The sequence below is a fragment of the Taurulus bubalis genome (assembly GCF_910589615.1).
Source record: "Taurulus bubalis genome assembly, chromosome: 2".
In the NCBI taxonomy this organism is placed as follows: Eukaryota; Metazoa; Chordata; class Actinopteri; order Perciformes; family Cottidae; genus Taurulus; species Taurulus bubalis.
Window position 1 is genome coordinate 23,258,112 of NC_136590.1, and position 12,689 is coordinate 23,270,800.

The following is a 12,689-nucleotide window of genomic DNA, read 5'->3' on the forward strand; positions in this document are numbered from 1 at the left end:
TACATGCACTGAATATACAATATAAATAGAAACAATGATTTGGTTAATTATTTGGAATTTTGTACAGAGATGTTGATAAGACTTTTTAGCTCCATATAAGATAGATAGTTAGTCACTTTATTAATCCTGCAAGGGGACAATTCTTCGCAACAGCAGCCTTTATACAATTATATATATGTATGTATATATGTAATGTAAAAAATGTATACAAGAAAATTGAATAATAACACAAATGCACAATATATCAGAAGAATGTAATAGAATAATATTAAATTAATTTAACTAACAAAACAAAGCAAACAATATTGTTAGTTAATTTTATTAAATATTATTATAATTCTCTATTTATTGTGCTTTTTGTTTTATCCAGCTGTTTACCCAACAACAACAAATCTGTTCAGAAGGTATTTCATGTCCAGCTCGGTTCCACCGTGGGGTGGCGCTGTTGAAAAAAAACGAAGAACCGGACCGGAAGTCACCCTTTTGTCGACTCGTCCTGAGAAGGAAGAATCAAAGATGGCGAACCTAGACGTGGAGGATTTCATCCAGCAGAACAGAGCCCTGGCGGAGCAAGTGGAGACGTTTCGCGGCTACTGGGAGAGCGAGAAGCACTGGCAGGCGAGGCGGGAGTTCATCCTGCGGAACATCAGCGACTTCGAGGACCCGCACCTGGACCAGCTGGTCTCCCTGTCCATGGTCTGGGCCAACAACGTCTTCCTCGGCTGTCGGTGCGTAAACATGCGGCTTGATTTGTTTCCTAGAAAAAAATGTAAAAAACTCATCACGGTTGAAGTCGTGTCTAAAAGTTACACATTATTTTATACAACGTTTAAAAACTGTGTTTTGCGGGTTATGCGCTCTTCTTCGTCTCATTTTAACTGTAGATGTGCTCGCTGCTGCCCCCAGTGTCCGAAAGACGACACAGCAAAATGGCCGGCAAAAAAAAAAAGACAGTAAAAAAGGAGACAACGGCACAAAGTGTGATTGTATAATTAGAAACATAGCACAGGCAACGCATGCTGATACTGTTCTCATGGCCTTTCAGAGTTTTTATATACATTTCAAACTTTGTAAAAAACAAACAAACCCAAATAGGTCTTTGGCTTGTAAACTTAGACTTGTGAATATAGAATTTGACAAAGCTAATTAATACATTTATAATACACGCCCTTTACTTAAATGTTCTATCATATATATATAAAGAATCCAAATATTTTTAACATTAATTAATTTCTTCATTGTTTTCTTGGGTTAATATTTTGGCCAATTCAATGTCAGAAAACTTGAATTCATTGCTACGTAAAACAAAGAAAATCTATTAAAATGAAGACTCAAGATAGTTTTGGCTACTGCAACGCTTAAGAGACAATACATAATAATGTAAATTTCTCTTCACCAATGGCAGGTACAACACAGAGCTGCTGGAGAAAGTGAAGGACATGGGCGAAGGCGTCGTGGTGGAGGACGCACCAGTCTTCAAGACGAGGGACGAGATCATGAAGAAGCAGCAGGTTTGTCTTTATTAATGTTGGGTACCGGGAATTGGTGCCAATATGGCACCGGTTCCAACACGTCCGGTACCTACCGGACCGAAAAGCAACGCAGATTTCGGTGCTTTTTTCCGGTGCCTAAGTCGATTTAAATATTTTTATTTTTTTACACTACTCTATAATGTTGCACAGTATATAGATACTAAAAAGGTAGCGCGGTACCCGCACGTTAAAAACGATAGGATTTTGATGTATCGATACTATTAAAATAGGGCGGATCAGAGCACACTCTCTGCTCCGCTCTCTGTTGTCCGCCTGCATGCAGAGCGAGGTTTGAGGGGGCGGGGCTTCCAGCGCTCACACACCACACAGCGCGCACACACAGAATGATGACGTGTAGTCCAGTAAAGCAGCAGTTTGTAGAATCCAACGGTTTCTGAGTTCTGTTGCACACGGTCCCATCAGGCCACCTGATGCTTGTCTGTTCTTTTTTTTTTAAATATATATTGTTTATAGTTTGAAGTTAAAAGGTTTGAAGACAAGTGTTTTGTATGTATTTATAGTATACTTTAAAAGGTTAATATATTGTTCAATTTGAAGAAAAAAAAATTGCCTTGGCAATAAAAAAGTAGCGGTTTAGGCACCGGTATCGTTTTAAAAGTATCGGTTTAGCACCGGTATCGGAAAAAAAACAAATGATACCCATCCCTAGTCTTTATACGCACACGCACGATAACATCCTTGATGTCTTTTCTTTTCCATCACAGGGTCGATGACCGGCCCAGTGGGAGCGGAGCTCGGACCACATGGTTCTACACGTTTTTAATCACCGGATGTGTAAACATCTCAAATCTTTTATCAAAAGCAGAAAGACTGTTGCTGTGTGTGTCTGTCTCTCATTTGTACATCCGTGTTTTACTTAGTTTTTTAAAGCGTACTTGTCGTTGACATTTGATCTTTTTCTGATGTAAAATAAAATACTTTCTTATTGTGGGATCGTTGTTTCATAGTAAATAAACAATCAAGGACTTTTCTCTAGTCTACAGTGCCACAGTGTTCAGTTGGTCGTAACAACATTGAAGCAAAACATTCCAGCACAGTTCTGTTTGGGCTTCTTTTTTAATTATTACTTTCAGTCATCTGCAGGCTGATCTTTTTCCTTCTGAAAATGAATTTTTTCAACTTTAATCATAACCAAAGAAAACAATGGAAATAAATGAACAGTTTGTCAGAAAACAGGACAAATGAGGGCTAACTGTTACGATAATAATTAAGTCTTGACTTAAAACTCTGAAAAATTTATTTTATTATGTTTATACAGCATATTGTTATAAGTATACAATTTGTTTTGTTTAAATCACCAAATCTTTGTAACATATCCCGTCTGTTTTTCCTGTGAAATAAATCTCGAGCCACAACACAACCGCTCACTTCGTCAGAAAAGCTAATCTCCATTTTGTGACGACCATCGGGTCATTGATCTGGAGCGGAGGTTTAATACGCTCGTGTGGTCTTTTCAAAATTGGGTTTCGCGTACAAATAAAACAGGAGACGAATGCCGGTACGAAGACCACTTGATTGAGGCTTTTGATTGAATGTCTTCCGTCGTTAAAAAAACATCAGAACATGTTTTAAGAGGACCCAAAGCACAGACAACATTCAACTGTCATTCTGCATTTATCTTCTTTCTGTTCGCCAAAGTTAAACCGTGAGCTGTGACAAACCAATAAAAAAAGGTCTATAATAGAACACAGCTCATGAAATCGCACAAAACTCCGCTGGACCCCTGAGCTCCTTCTGCTGCTGATAATGACACACAAAAGAGACAACGGGACAACAAGCAGGAAGGACGAGCGCAGCGGATGTTTACTCTCAATGCTCCCTCTCTAATAAACGAAACGATGCACCGGACTGTGACGTCTGTGAACCCACCGCGACTCCTAAAGATATCAGATGTGCTGCAAACGACCCGATTGGTCGTCAAGAAACTACTTTTTGGGATAGTTATTCTTCCAAAATACGCTGGTTCGGTTGTCGCCCTGCTCTTTTCCAAACAGCCGAGTTGTGTGCGCGCCAAAAGAAAGGAAAGGAAGACTTCTAAAAAGGAAAAGAAATTAAATAAAAATTGTACAACTCCAAACACTAACTGCATCAACAAAACAAAGATATATTACAAATTCTGTTAGCAATAACTTATTTCATATCATGCAATAAAAAAAAGAAAAGAAATTAAGGACAAGAAATACAAACATAAGATTTGATTGACCCTCACTCGTCTTCCTCAGATGTATTGAAAGCATGTTAATGTCCATTCTGGGTCGTCGTCTTTTTTTAGGGTGGCACTTGAGTTCTTCTGATATAGTTGCTGTTTTTTTTTCCTTTCTCAATGAGGTAAAAATGAAAGACTGGAGTACAGGGATGATAAGAGGAGGAGGAGGAAGAGGAGCTCAGACGTCCACCCAGCTCTGCTCCACGATGGCCGTCACCCTCTTCTCGTACTCCCTCTTGTTTTCCTGATAGAGTTGTGCTGCTTGACTGTTGGCCGGGCTGTTGGGGTTTGGCTCATCCAGCAGCGACTGCACGGGAAAAATTAAAGTTATGACAATATTTGGGATGAGCAGAAACAATATTTACACCCACTTGTCTTATCAGCATTACATATTCATTCTATTTTTGGTGTGGAATATTGAGAACTGTCCCTATGTGCGAGGACGCTTCATCCACAAAAGCGCAACAAGACTTTAAAAACACGTTTTAGTTTGAGAACTTTCTTTTCCTTAAACGCATTATTCTAAGGATGGCGTTTAGAGAACGTGGGCTATTAACTGGGTATTCGTGTCGTATCCGGCACGAATACTCTTCTACATAATCCTGTCGCTTAAACACTCGTTCATGAGATTAAAATCACTCTATTGGATCCTCTCTCCCCCGATAACATGCACCAACAGCGATTAATCGGCTCTCCGCTTTTTCCTGCTTAAGTTTCTACAGGGTATTCACGAGGAAAGCTTCATTACTATTATTGTATATATTATTTGTTTATTTATTCCGTCTCTCATCCCTGGTGTCTTGGGAACAGAAAACATCAGATGTGTTTAGCCCTAGAACACTAACGTTACAAATAGTAACACCATCACTAACGTCGGGTATATTTCACCCGATATAATGTACTTGATAAAATATAATTCTCATCAAAATACATTAAAATATAACAATACAAGGCAAATTGTACTGTTATTTTATTTTCCCCTATAGAATTCATAAAACGAAAAACAGCTATCATGTGGGATCCTAAAAAAAAGGCTCAAAATCTGGTGAAAAATTAGTGAATCGTCAATAAACCACGAATAAAAATATAAATGATGGAGCTATGAACTTCCACATGTTCCTAGTACATGTGAGCCTCGTCCTGTGAAGTAAATGTCTCCCTTCAATGGTTGTGTCCACCCGAAAAATGTTCACCCCATATTAGGGCTGCAACTAACGCTTATTGTAATAATTGATTAATTGATTGATTATTTTTTTCGATGAATCGGATAAAAAAACAAAAATGCATTAATTTCCAACCCTTTATTCAAAAACAGAACTGACAGTGCAAATTCAGTGAAAAACATCTTCAGAAAGTGCACAAACGGGTTGCCACTTGAACATCTCTTAATTAAAAAAAATACAATAAAAATGGACTAACACAAAAAACATACACATGTTTGCTTTACATCTGCCAAATGTGAGCCCTTTTTACTGGAGCAGAGGCTGCATTTAGCATACCCTTTATAGCTTTATCAATATGTATGAAATCCTGGGACAGTGGGAAGCTGTACTGCTCCTCTCACGTCTGTTTTCACCTCCACTTCATCTCAGCCCTGCATCTAGCTGCACTACATATAGAGAGTCCTCTTCCTTAAACCATTTCATTCTGAAAAATGGACTACATCATCTAATCAATATCTGGGCCTCTTATGACCACAACATCACGTTGTTGGCTAAGCCCAACTACGTGATTTGCTTCATTCTACTTAAATTTAAAAAAAAAAAACTGCAGCCAGATCGGTCGGTGTGCCGGTTTAACGTTAACGAGTGACAGCGTGAAGTGAACCAGACCGGGGGGTTACGGCATGTTTCACCACGTTACGTTTTTTTCCAAGCAAGACTGAACTGTAACAGAACATTACATAACTCTAACGACAATACACAACCCAAACACGTTAGCTAGCGTGATAGCAAGCTGACTAGCTTCCATTAAAAACAAGTTTGAGGGAAATGAAGACGCTGGAGACATCTTAACGCTGATTGACCAAGACTCGACACGTCACATCAAATATGTTCTATTGCCAAGAGCATGACCTCAACTTTTCTCCGTGTCTCACTCCAATCTCAGAAATGCTGGCCAGCCAGAAAAAAACAGGGATTGTAGCAGAGACACGCCTACCTTCAATAAGACACACCCACCTCCAATAAGACACAGTTTGATGAGAACTCAGGAGAACTCTTTCTTGAGTCGCCCCAACTGACGACGTCCTGACAAGAAAGAAGTGATCAAACCAACCTGGATGGAGGTGAGTATGGACGACACGTCGTACGTGGGGCTCCAGCGGTTCTGAAGGATGTCTAAACATATACTGCCGTCTGCGTAAACTGGAGAACGAGAGAAAGAAAAAGAAATCATAGAAGACGGTGAAGATGACAACGAGGGTTTCATCACAATGTCTGAAGCAAGCAATACATTTGAAATGAAACATAAAAAACAGCGTAGGATCTGGTGGAAGCAGCAAATACAGCACATAAGTGATCCATATTTCTCATAGCAGATTGCTGCACAGCTTTAGGCAATTTTGCCATCCCAAAAATAATTTCCAGCACTCTGAAGTTAGTTGTCTTGTTTTCCTTTTACTTTAGTCACACGATTCAAATGATAGGAAACAATAATTGTATTTATGATGAAAAAAGCATAAGTGGTTGCTAATGTGAGGAAGTTAAACAGTTCATAATTCATCCCTCATATCTGTTTTATGTTGCTTTGTAAAAGATGCCGTGTCGGTTTTTACAAACACAAAGCATTTTTGGTTGAAAAAAATAATTTGATGAACTTACACTTCATTGAATATTTATTCAATTACAATTTTAAAAAGGATTTTTGAATGGATGCTAATTTTAAATAGATTTTAAAAAGAAATCTCACGTACCCCCTGGAGTGCCTCCACGTAACCCCATTTGAGAACCACTGAAGTAGAATATAAGTAAATAATGATCACAAGTTTGAGGGGAAAGTACGGAAGCTTGTGTCATCTTTGCTCTGAATTAAAAAAGTGAAAAAATTAAAACGGAGGTCCACTTCCCTCAGCGACCGGTGAGAGGCGACCTCCTGAATTAATTTAAATGATGGACAGAGGACGAGACAAAGGGGAGGAAGCTGCTTGGAGGAGGAAAGAAACTCAGAAGGCCACAGCCGTGCCGCTTACCATTCGGGTGAAACATTCTGGAGACAAACCGAACAGTGGGAGGCTTGTTTGGGTACTCCTCGGAAAACTCTATCAGCAGCTTAAATGTTCCTGTAGAGAGACAGAGGAGGAGCAGGTCATTTTGTGAGGAGAATACAGATGTGACGGAGTGAGAGACAACTATTGCGTTCCTAAAAATATTCAGCCGCCTCGACTGGAAAGAGAAACCGAGTCTTCACCGGAGGGAGAATAAAAAGAATAAAAGGCCGAAGAAGCCCGCGAGGAGAAGAAAATGAACACTAATAGAGCGCTTCTCCTGCTGGACTTGAGTCATAAATACAGACACACAAAAGAAAAGTGTGTGCGTGTGCATAAATGTGTGCCGTCTCTGGTCTCTGGTTATACAGCAGAACTGAGAGTTCATTACCAACGAGACACTTCTGATGGATGTTCAGCTGCTGATGTCAGCTGTTTATTTAAAGCAAGGAGCAATAAACTGTATTTTTTAATTATTGTATGTGATTTTGTGTACTTCTGCATATATGAATATTAGAAGAGACCCTTAGTGATTGTGACGACGATGATGTCAACCTCAAATGTGCGTGTAGGGCCATAACTTTAGAAAAATGGTTAAGTCTGAAAACTGCACGTATAAACAAACTATTTGAAGTACTACATGGCCTTAAATGAAGACGATTTAAACCCGTTTTCAGACTTAAACACACTCAGAAATACGGTTTGTAATCGTTTAGGACTTTTCTCAACACAACCACCAAAACTCCACTAAAATATCAGTGCACGAGAGAAGCCGAATCACATCCAGAGCTTTGGGATGAAACTGAGAGAACTTACCGTCTTCAAATGGTGTTGCCACAGGCCTGCAGAGAGAGAGAGAAATTATTACAAAATTCAAAAACTCTCCAACGTTAGAATAAGGCCGTAGCCCTGTAGGAAACACGATCCTTCCTACAGGGAAGCCACAGTCTGTATTTACTCCTCACATTCAGCGTCGGTGTAATTAAAACAGCTGCTCACCAGTTTTACGTTTCCTGCAGCTTCCCCTTTGACTTTGAATGAGCAGAGGAACTATTTTAAACCTGCGCGTGTCTCTCTGGTTTGATGTTGTTGCTTCTAGTTGAGCTTTCAATCACTCTGCTATCGCTTGTCCTCTTGATGCGTTTTTTGTGTGTTGCTTTTAACTTTTAAAATGTCATACTACTTGTGTGCTTTTATTACAAAACATTCTCCTTTCAATTGCAATTCAAATTGTGTCCCAAGATGTGTCACACACACAAACTCCCATCCCCAACAATGTCTCCCAGCATGCCGTTTCCCCCCAGACTGTTCTGTGCCTCGATCATATTGGAATCCGTGCATCACAATCATAGTAAAGACAGCGGGGCGGAGTCGGATTAAGAGCATGACTCACCCAAAAATAACTGCGTTCCAAAGCATGATGTTGTTCTCTGACGGGGCTCCGCTCACACCGGTGGGAGGATCTTCTTGAAGTCTGGGAGGGACGGAGAGAAAGAAATGCAGGAGATGGACAAAGAGAGAGAGAGGTGTGGTAAAAAAAAAAAGAAGGAAGTAAGAAAGTGAGACATTGAGGAAAGAAAAAAAAGTAAAAGTGAGGATGGAAGCAGATGTAGGGAAAAAACAAAGATGGGGAGAAAGAAGAAGGGAGGCAAGGGGGGAGAAACAAGGATGAGAGAGAGCGTGAAGATTTTAATGAACATCTTGACTGCAGGATAATCATCAGTCAAAACACGAGCTGCTGTATCGACACAATGCTGCTCTCGGCCCATCCTGCCCTAACGAGTGGCACCATTAACACTCCTCTGCAGAACCGCAGAAACGAGACCGGAGGATCAGAGCCCAGAGAGCTTTAGCCACAGGGTCAACCTTCACCAGAGATCACCTATGGCTACCCGGATTACAGACAGATGTCCGAATCTTGACAATAAAAGGCTCCCGATTGCTTCGATGCATGTGTGTTTTGTTGCTCTTCGTCGCTGATCTTAACGAAACACAGAGGACCGAAACTGGAGTCCAGTTCCGAAACGCTGTGGACACTCGCCATCAGAAAAAAAAAATCTGGTGCAGAGGATGGGATGCGTTTTACATCTGCAGCAGCAGAAAGGCCGGTGTGCTTGGAATAAAGAGATGAACTGGGTACTTGAGCGGGAACTCAAACTCCCAACAACATGAAAACCCCAAAGAAATGTTCTGAAGATCGATGCGTTGATTATGGCGGAAAATCACAATGTGGACGCGTGGGATAGCCAAATTGTAGGAGGTCAATTAGTTGTTAGAGGCAAAATATATTTTGTAATCTTTTTGTCCCATCCTACAAATCGTATTCTACAGACTTTTGTTTGGTTCAGATCCTCACAAACCAATCAAGTTATTCTCTTTTTCAATGAAAATTAGAATCATCCTCATTTCCTCAGACATCATGAATCGTAGCGCAATATCAATCAAATCATAGATATCCCCCCCCCCCCCCCCCCAAATCATCCAGCTCTGACATTTCGCAAACAAATTCTAAAAAAAGAAATAGTGAAAACTGTGAAGAGGTGAATTCTTAAAATGATTAGTTTAGTAGGAACACAACAGTCCAAAACCTTGGTGTATAGAAACAGAGAAAAGTATTAGGCATTGGAGGAACTGGAGGAAGCAAACCTCTGGCTTTTTAAAATGGTATTAACGATTAATTGATCATTAAAAATAGTTGGTAATAACACTGTTAGCTGTCAGCACTGTTGTCGTCTTTGAGGACCTTTAACTATTTGGCAGTTTCAAATACTTCATACTTTTGGGGTTTCTAATTGATGACATAATAGCCAAGACAATTTTGAAACACGGCATGAGGATTTGTCCGGCACAAATGACTCATCATCGGATAACCACAACTAATAATAAACTAATAATAGTCATTCATGAAAACAATCATTAGCTCCAGCTCCACAAAGGAAAACTCGGTGAAGTGCAACAACCTGCCGAGTAGCAAAGACGTCAACAAATCAAAAACACAACATATTTGTTAAATTAAGTTTCCGTCAACAGCCGTTACGCTTTGTTAAAGTATTGATCAGCGGAGCCTATAAATGACAGATGAAGGCAGCGTGTTGAGCCGTAAAACTCAGAATAGAGTAGAAGGAACCCACATCAACAGCACATGTGGGGCAGGTCCTGAATCACCACAGACTATTTATGCTTACAGCCCCACTCCTCGTGCGATTTAAGCTGGTTTAATCACTCGCAGCCATAAAAAAGGCAGGCCGCTCTGTGCGTGGATCCATGTCCGAGTCTCTCACTGCAATTAACCTTGTTTACTGTAATCTGGCTGAGCTCTCTGCTGGCTGAGCTTTCTGCCGATGGTTGCTTCACTCGACTTGGGGAAACGTGAGGATTACCCATCAGTCTACAGACGGCAGATTGGGGGAAGTAGTGACGTGACGTGGGCGCTCGTGAATATTTGTGGGTTTTCTCTCTTTTTATATAATTAAAATATTTGTCATGTTTTTCATTTGATTCATTTAAATTTAAGATTGGGGGTTTATGGACTGTGAGGACCTACCTTTGGAAATGTTCATTATATTTTCTGACATTGTGCACAATGACACAAGGATTGATAATCAAAATGTACTTGCCAGTTGCAGCCAGAGAATAATTTCTGTTTGTAATAATGGTGTAATCAAGGTAAATATCCAGCAGTCAAGTCAGCGAACATACACAACTTGGTTAACTTGGTTGACTACGGTCTCTAGTTTAGCGAGTCCAGACATCTGCAGATACAGAAAGACAAAGTAAACGCCATTATAGAGCCATATCCTTCCTAAAGTAGTGCGAGGAGCAATAGTAGAGAAAAAAAGTAAACGGTGACGAACGGTTGTTGGTTTCACTCCAGCGACACCTTATTCACCCTGCTTGAACGACTGTTCTCAGAAGAACAGCTTAGGAACTTCTTTTTCCACTGACAGGTGTGTGTGTGTGTGTGTGTGTGTGTGTGTGTGTGTGTGTGTGTGTGTGTGTGTGTGTGTGTGTGTGTGTGTGTTTGTGTGCATAACACACACAGTACGATGCCATATGGAGCCAGGCAACAGATTGAGAATGGCAGGTATTACAAGCAACCCCTTTGCCAGGTGTGACTCTCCCGCGACACATCTTGTCCTCACAATCACACGTTTGACAAAAACATTAATTGTTGAGTCTTTTATCCGGACACATGTACCGTGAAGCCACCTAAGATACCTCAGCCAGCCATTGGTAGCTCACAAACAAACAAAACGTAATTTTTCTGAGTGCCTTCATCGGATATCGTCAAAAAACGATTTAAAATGCACAATAACTCACCTGTCAAGCCCACAACCTTCCCGTACAGCGACACAACATAACACCGAACGAGTTAATGTCACAATAAGTCGGAGCCACTGCTTTAAATACAACATTATCCGAAAAGGAGCTAATGCTAAGCTAACTGAGCTAGCTACCCGAAACGCACACAAACATACACACACACACGGGTGTACCGTTGCGATACCTTTTAAAATCTCTCATAAGCCGTCTCCTTGCCGGTGTCGACATTATATATTGTTTAAACAAACTAAAGCAAAAGACGACCAGAAACCAAAATCAAAATCCGGTGTTTCTTCTTCTTCTACTTCTTTTTATTCTTCTTCTTCTTCCAAAACAACTGGCTAGCTCGCTGTTCCTGGTGACGTCGACGCTGGCCGGCGGAGGTACCGCCCCCTTTTTTTAAACGTCAGAACCATGTCGGCGAAAAAAAAAAAATAGTATATATATTATATATATATATATATATACTATACTATACAGTATATCTAAATATAAATGAATATATATATATATATCATTTGTTTTACATATATAACAAAAACAAAAAATATATATATATATGATTATCGTTTATTAGTCGTTTATTAGTTATTTGTTGTTGTTGTTATTCTGCAACTTTTGCTAAATGTGATTAAGACTTTACAAAAGACAAATAAAATTACTAGACAACAGGAACAAATTAAGAGAGACTCACTAAAAGTGCAACATGTTAAAATAAGAACGCGTCGGAAAAGAAATTGAAGGTACTGTAAATGAATAAATATGGAAACACAACCTCCCGTCTGTCCACATAATGTGTAATGACCAAAGATACGTAAACAACAAACGCTCTGCAGCCTGCATGATCCAAACGATGAAGATGAAGAGTTTGATGGCAGAAATCTAAAGGATCACAAATATAAATTGAGGCCCTCAGAATCAAGGAGCTTTCCATGGCTTTCTGCAAAGAAAACCTTTTTTATGTTTTGAAGCCTCGAGTTCAGAATTCAGCCGACGCCATCTTGTTTTTAGGCTCGTTCGTTAGAGCTGCGCCTCGCCTGGACTCCAGACGAGAGCAGGCGGCCGCAGCAGGAGGCGTTGACAAAAAACTGCAATGAAGTCGTTGTCAGCTGCCGTCAAAGTATACACAGGAAGTCACAGAAAAAAGTACTTCCTGTTAGATCCGAACTTTTGTTTACTTGTAGTTTACAGATCACGTTTGGATTTATTATATGTGTTTATAAATATATATATTTATGTAGAAATGACTGTGTAGCTGCATCCTTTGGTATTTTTATGTCTGCCTGTGAAATACATTACTACTGGTTTAGATATGTGTTATGAAAATACGATTTTGTATTATCAACCACACAAGATGTGTTTTTAGATTAAACATGAGACGAATAGTCAATAATCGAGGGTT

General features: G+C 39.9%; 2 protein-coding genes across 2 annotated transcripts; one reads left to right on the top strand and one right to left on the bottom strand.

The window, feature by feature from the left end:
• Positions 1-510: 510 nt before the first annotated feature.
• cdkn2aipnl (CDKN2A interacting protein N-terminal like) lies at positions 511-2,484 on the top strand. Its single transcript, XM_079213949.1, has 3 exons — positions 511-728; positions 1,406-1,511; positions 2,258-2,484. The coding sequence occupies exons 1-3, from the start codon at positions 517-519 to the stop codon at positions 2,264-2,266; spliced, it is 327 nt and encodes a 108-aa protein (XP_079070075.1). The 5' UTR covers positions 511-516; the 3' UTR covers positions 2,267-2,484.
• Positions 2,485-2,626: 142 nt separating this feature from the next.
• ube2b (ubiquitin-conjugating enzyme E2B (RAD6 homolog)) lies at positions 2,627-11,632 on the bottom strand. Its single transcript, XM_079213948.1, has 6 exons — positions 11,472-11,632; positions 8,358-8,438; positions 7,781-7,806; positions 6,950-7,039; positions 6,037-6,125; positions 2,627-4,066 (listed from the first exon to the last, which is right to left on the bottom strand). The coding sequence occupies exons 1-6, from the start codon at positions 11,513-11,515 to the stop codon at positions 3,938-3,940; spliced, it is 459 nt and encodes a 152-aa protein (XP_079070074.1). The 5' UTR covers positions 11,516-11,632; the 3' UTR covers positions 2,627-3,937.
• Positions 11,633-12,689: the final 1,057 nt, after the last annotated feature.

Coding starts and splice junctions, on each gene's coding strand:
- cdkn2aipnl (XM_079213949.1), top strand. CDS start 517: ATGGCGAACCTAGACGTGGAGGATTTCATCCAGCAGAACAGAGCCCTG. Junction 729..1,405: donor AACGTCTTCCTCGGCTGTCG/GTGCGTAAACAT, acceptor CACCAATGGCAG/GTACAACACAGAGCTGCTGG.
- ube2b (XM_079213948.1), bottom strand. CDS start 11,515: ATGTCGACACCGGCAAGGAGACGGCTTATGAGAGATTTTAAAAG. Junction 7,040..7,780: donor GGCAACACCATTTGAAGACG/GTAAGTTCTCTC, acceptor GTCTCTCTACAG/GAACATTTAAGCTGCTGATA. Junction 4,067..6,036: donor CCATACTCACCTCCATCCAG/GTTGGTTTGATC, acceptor TTTCCCGTGCAG/TCGCTGCTGGATGAGCCAAA.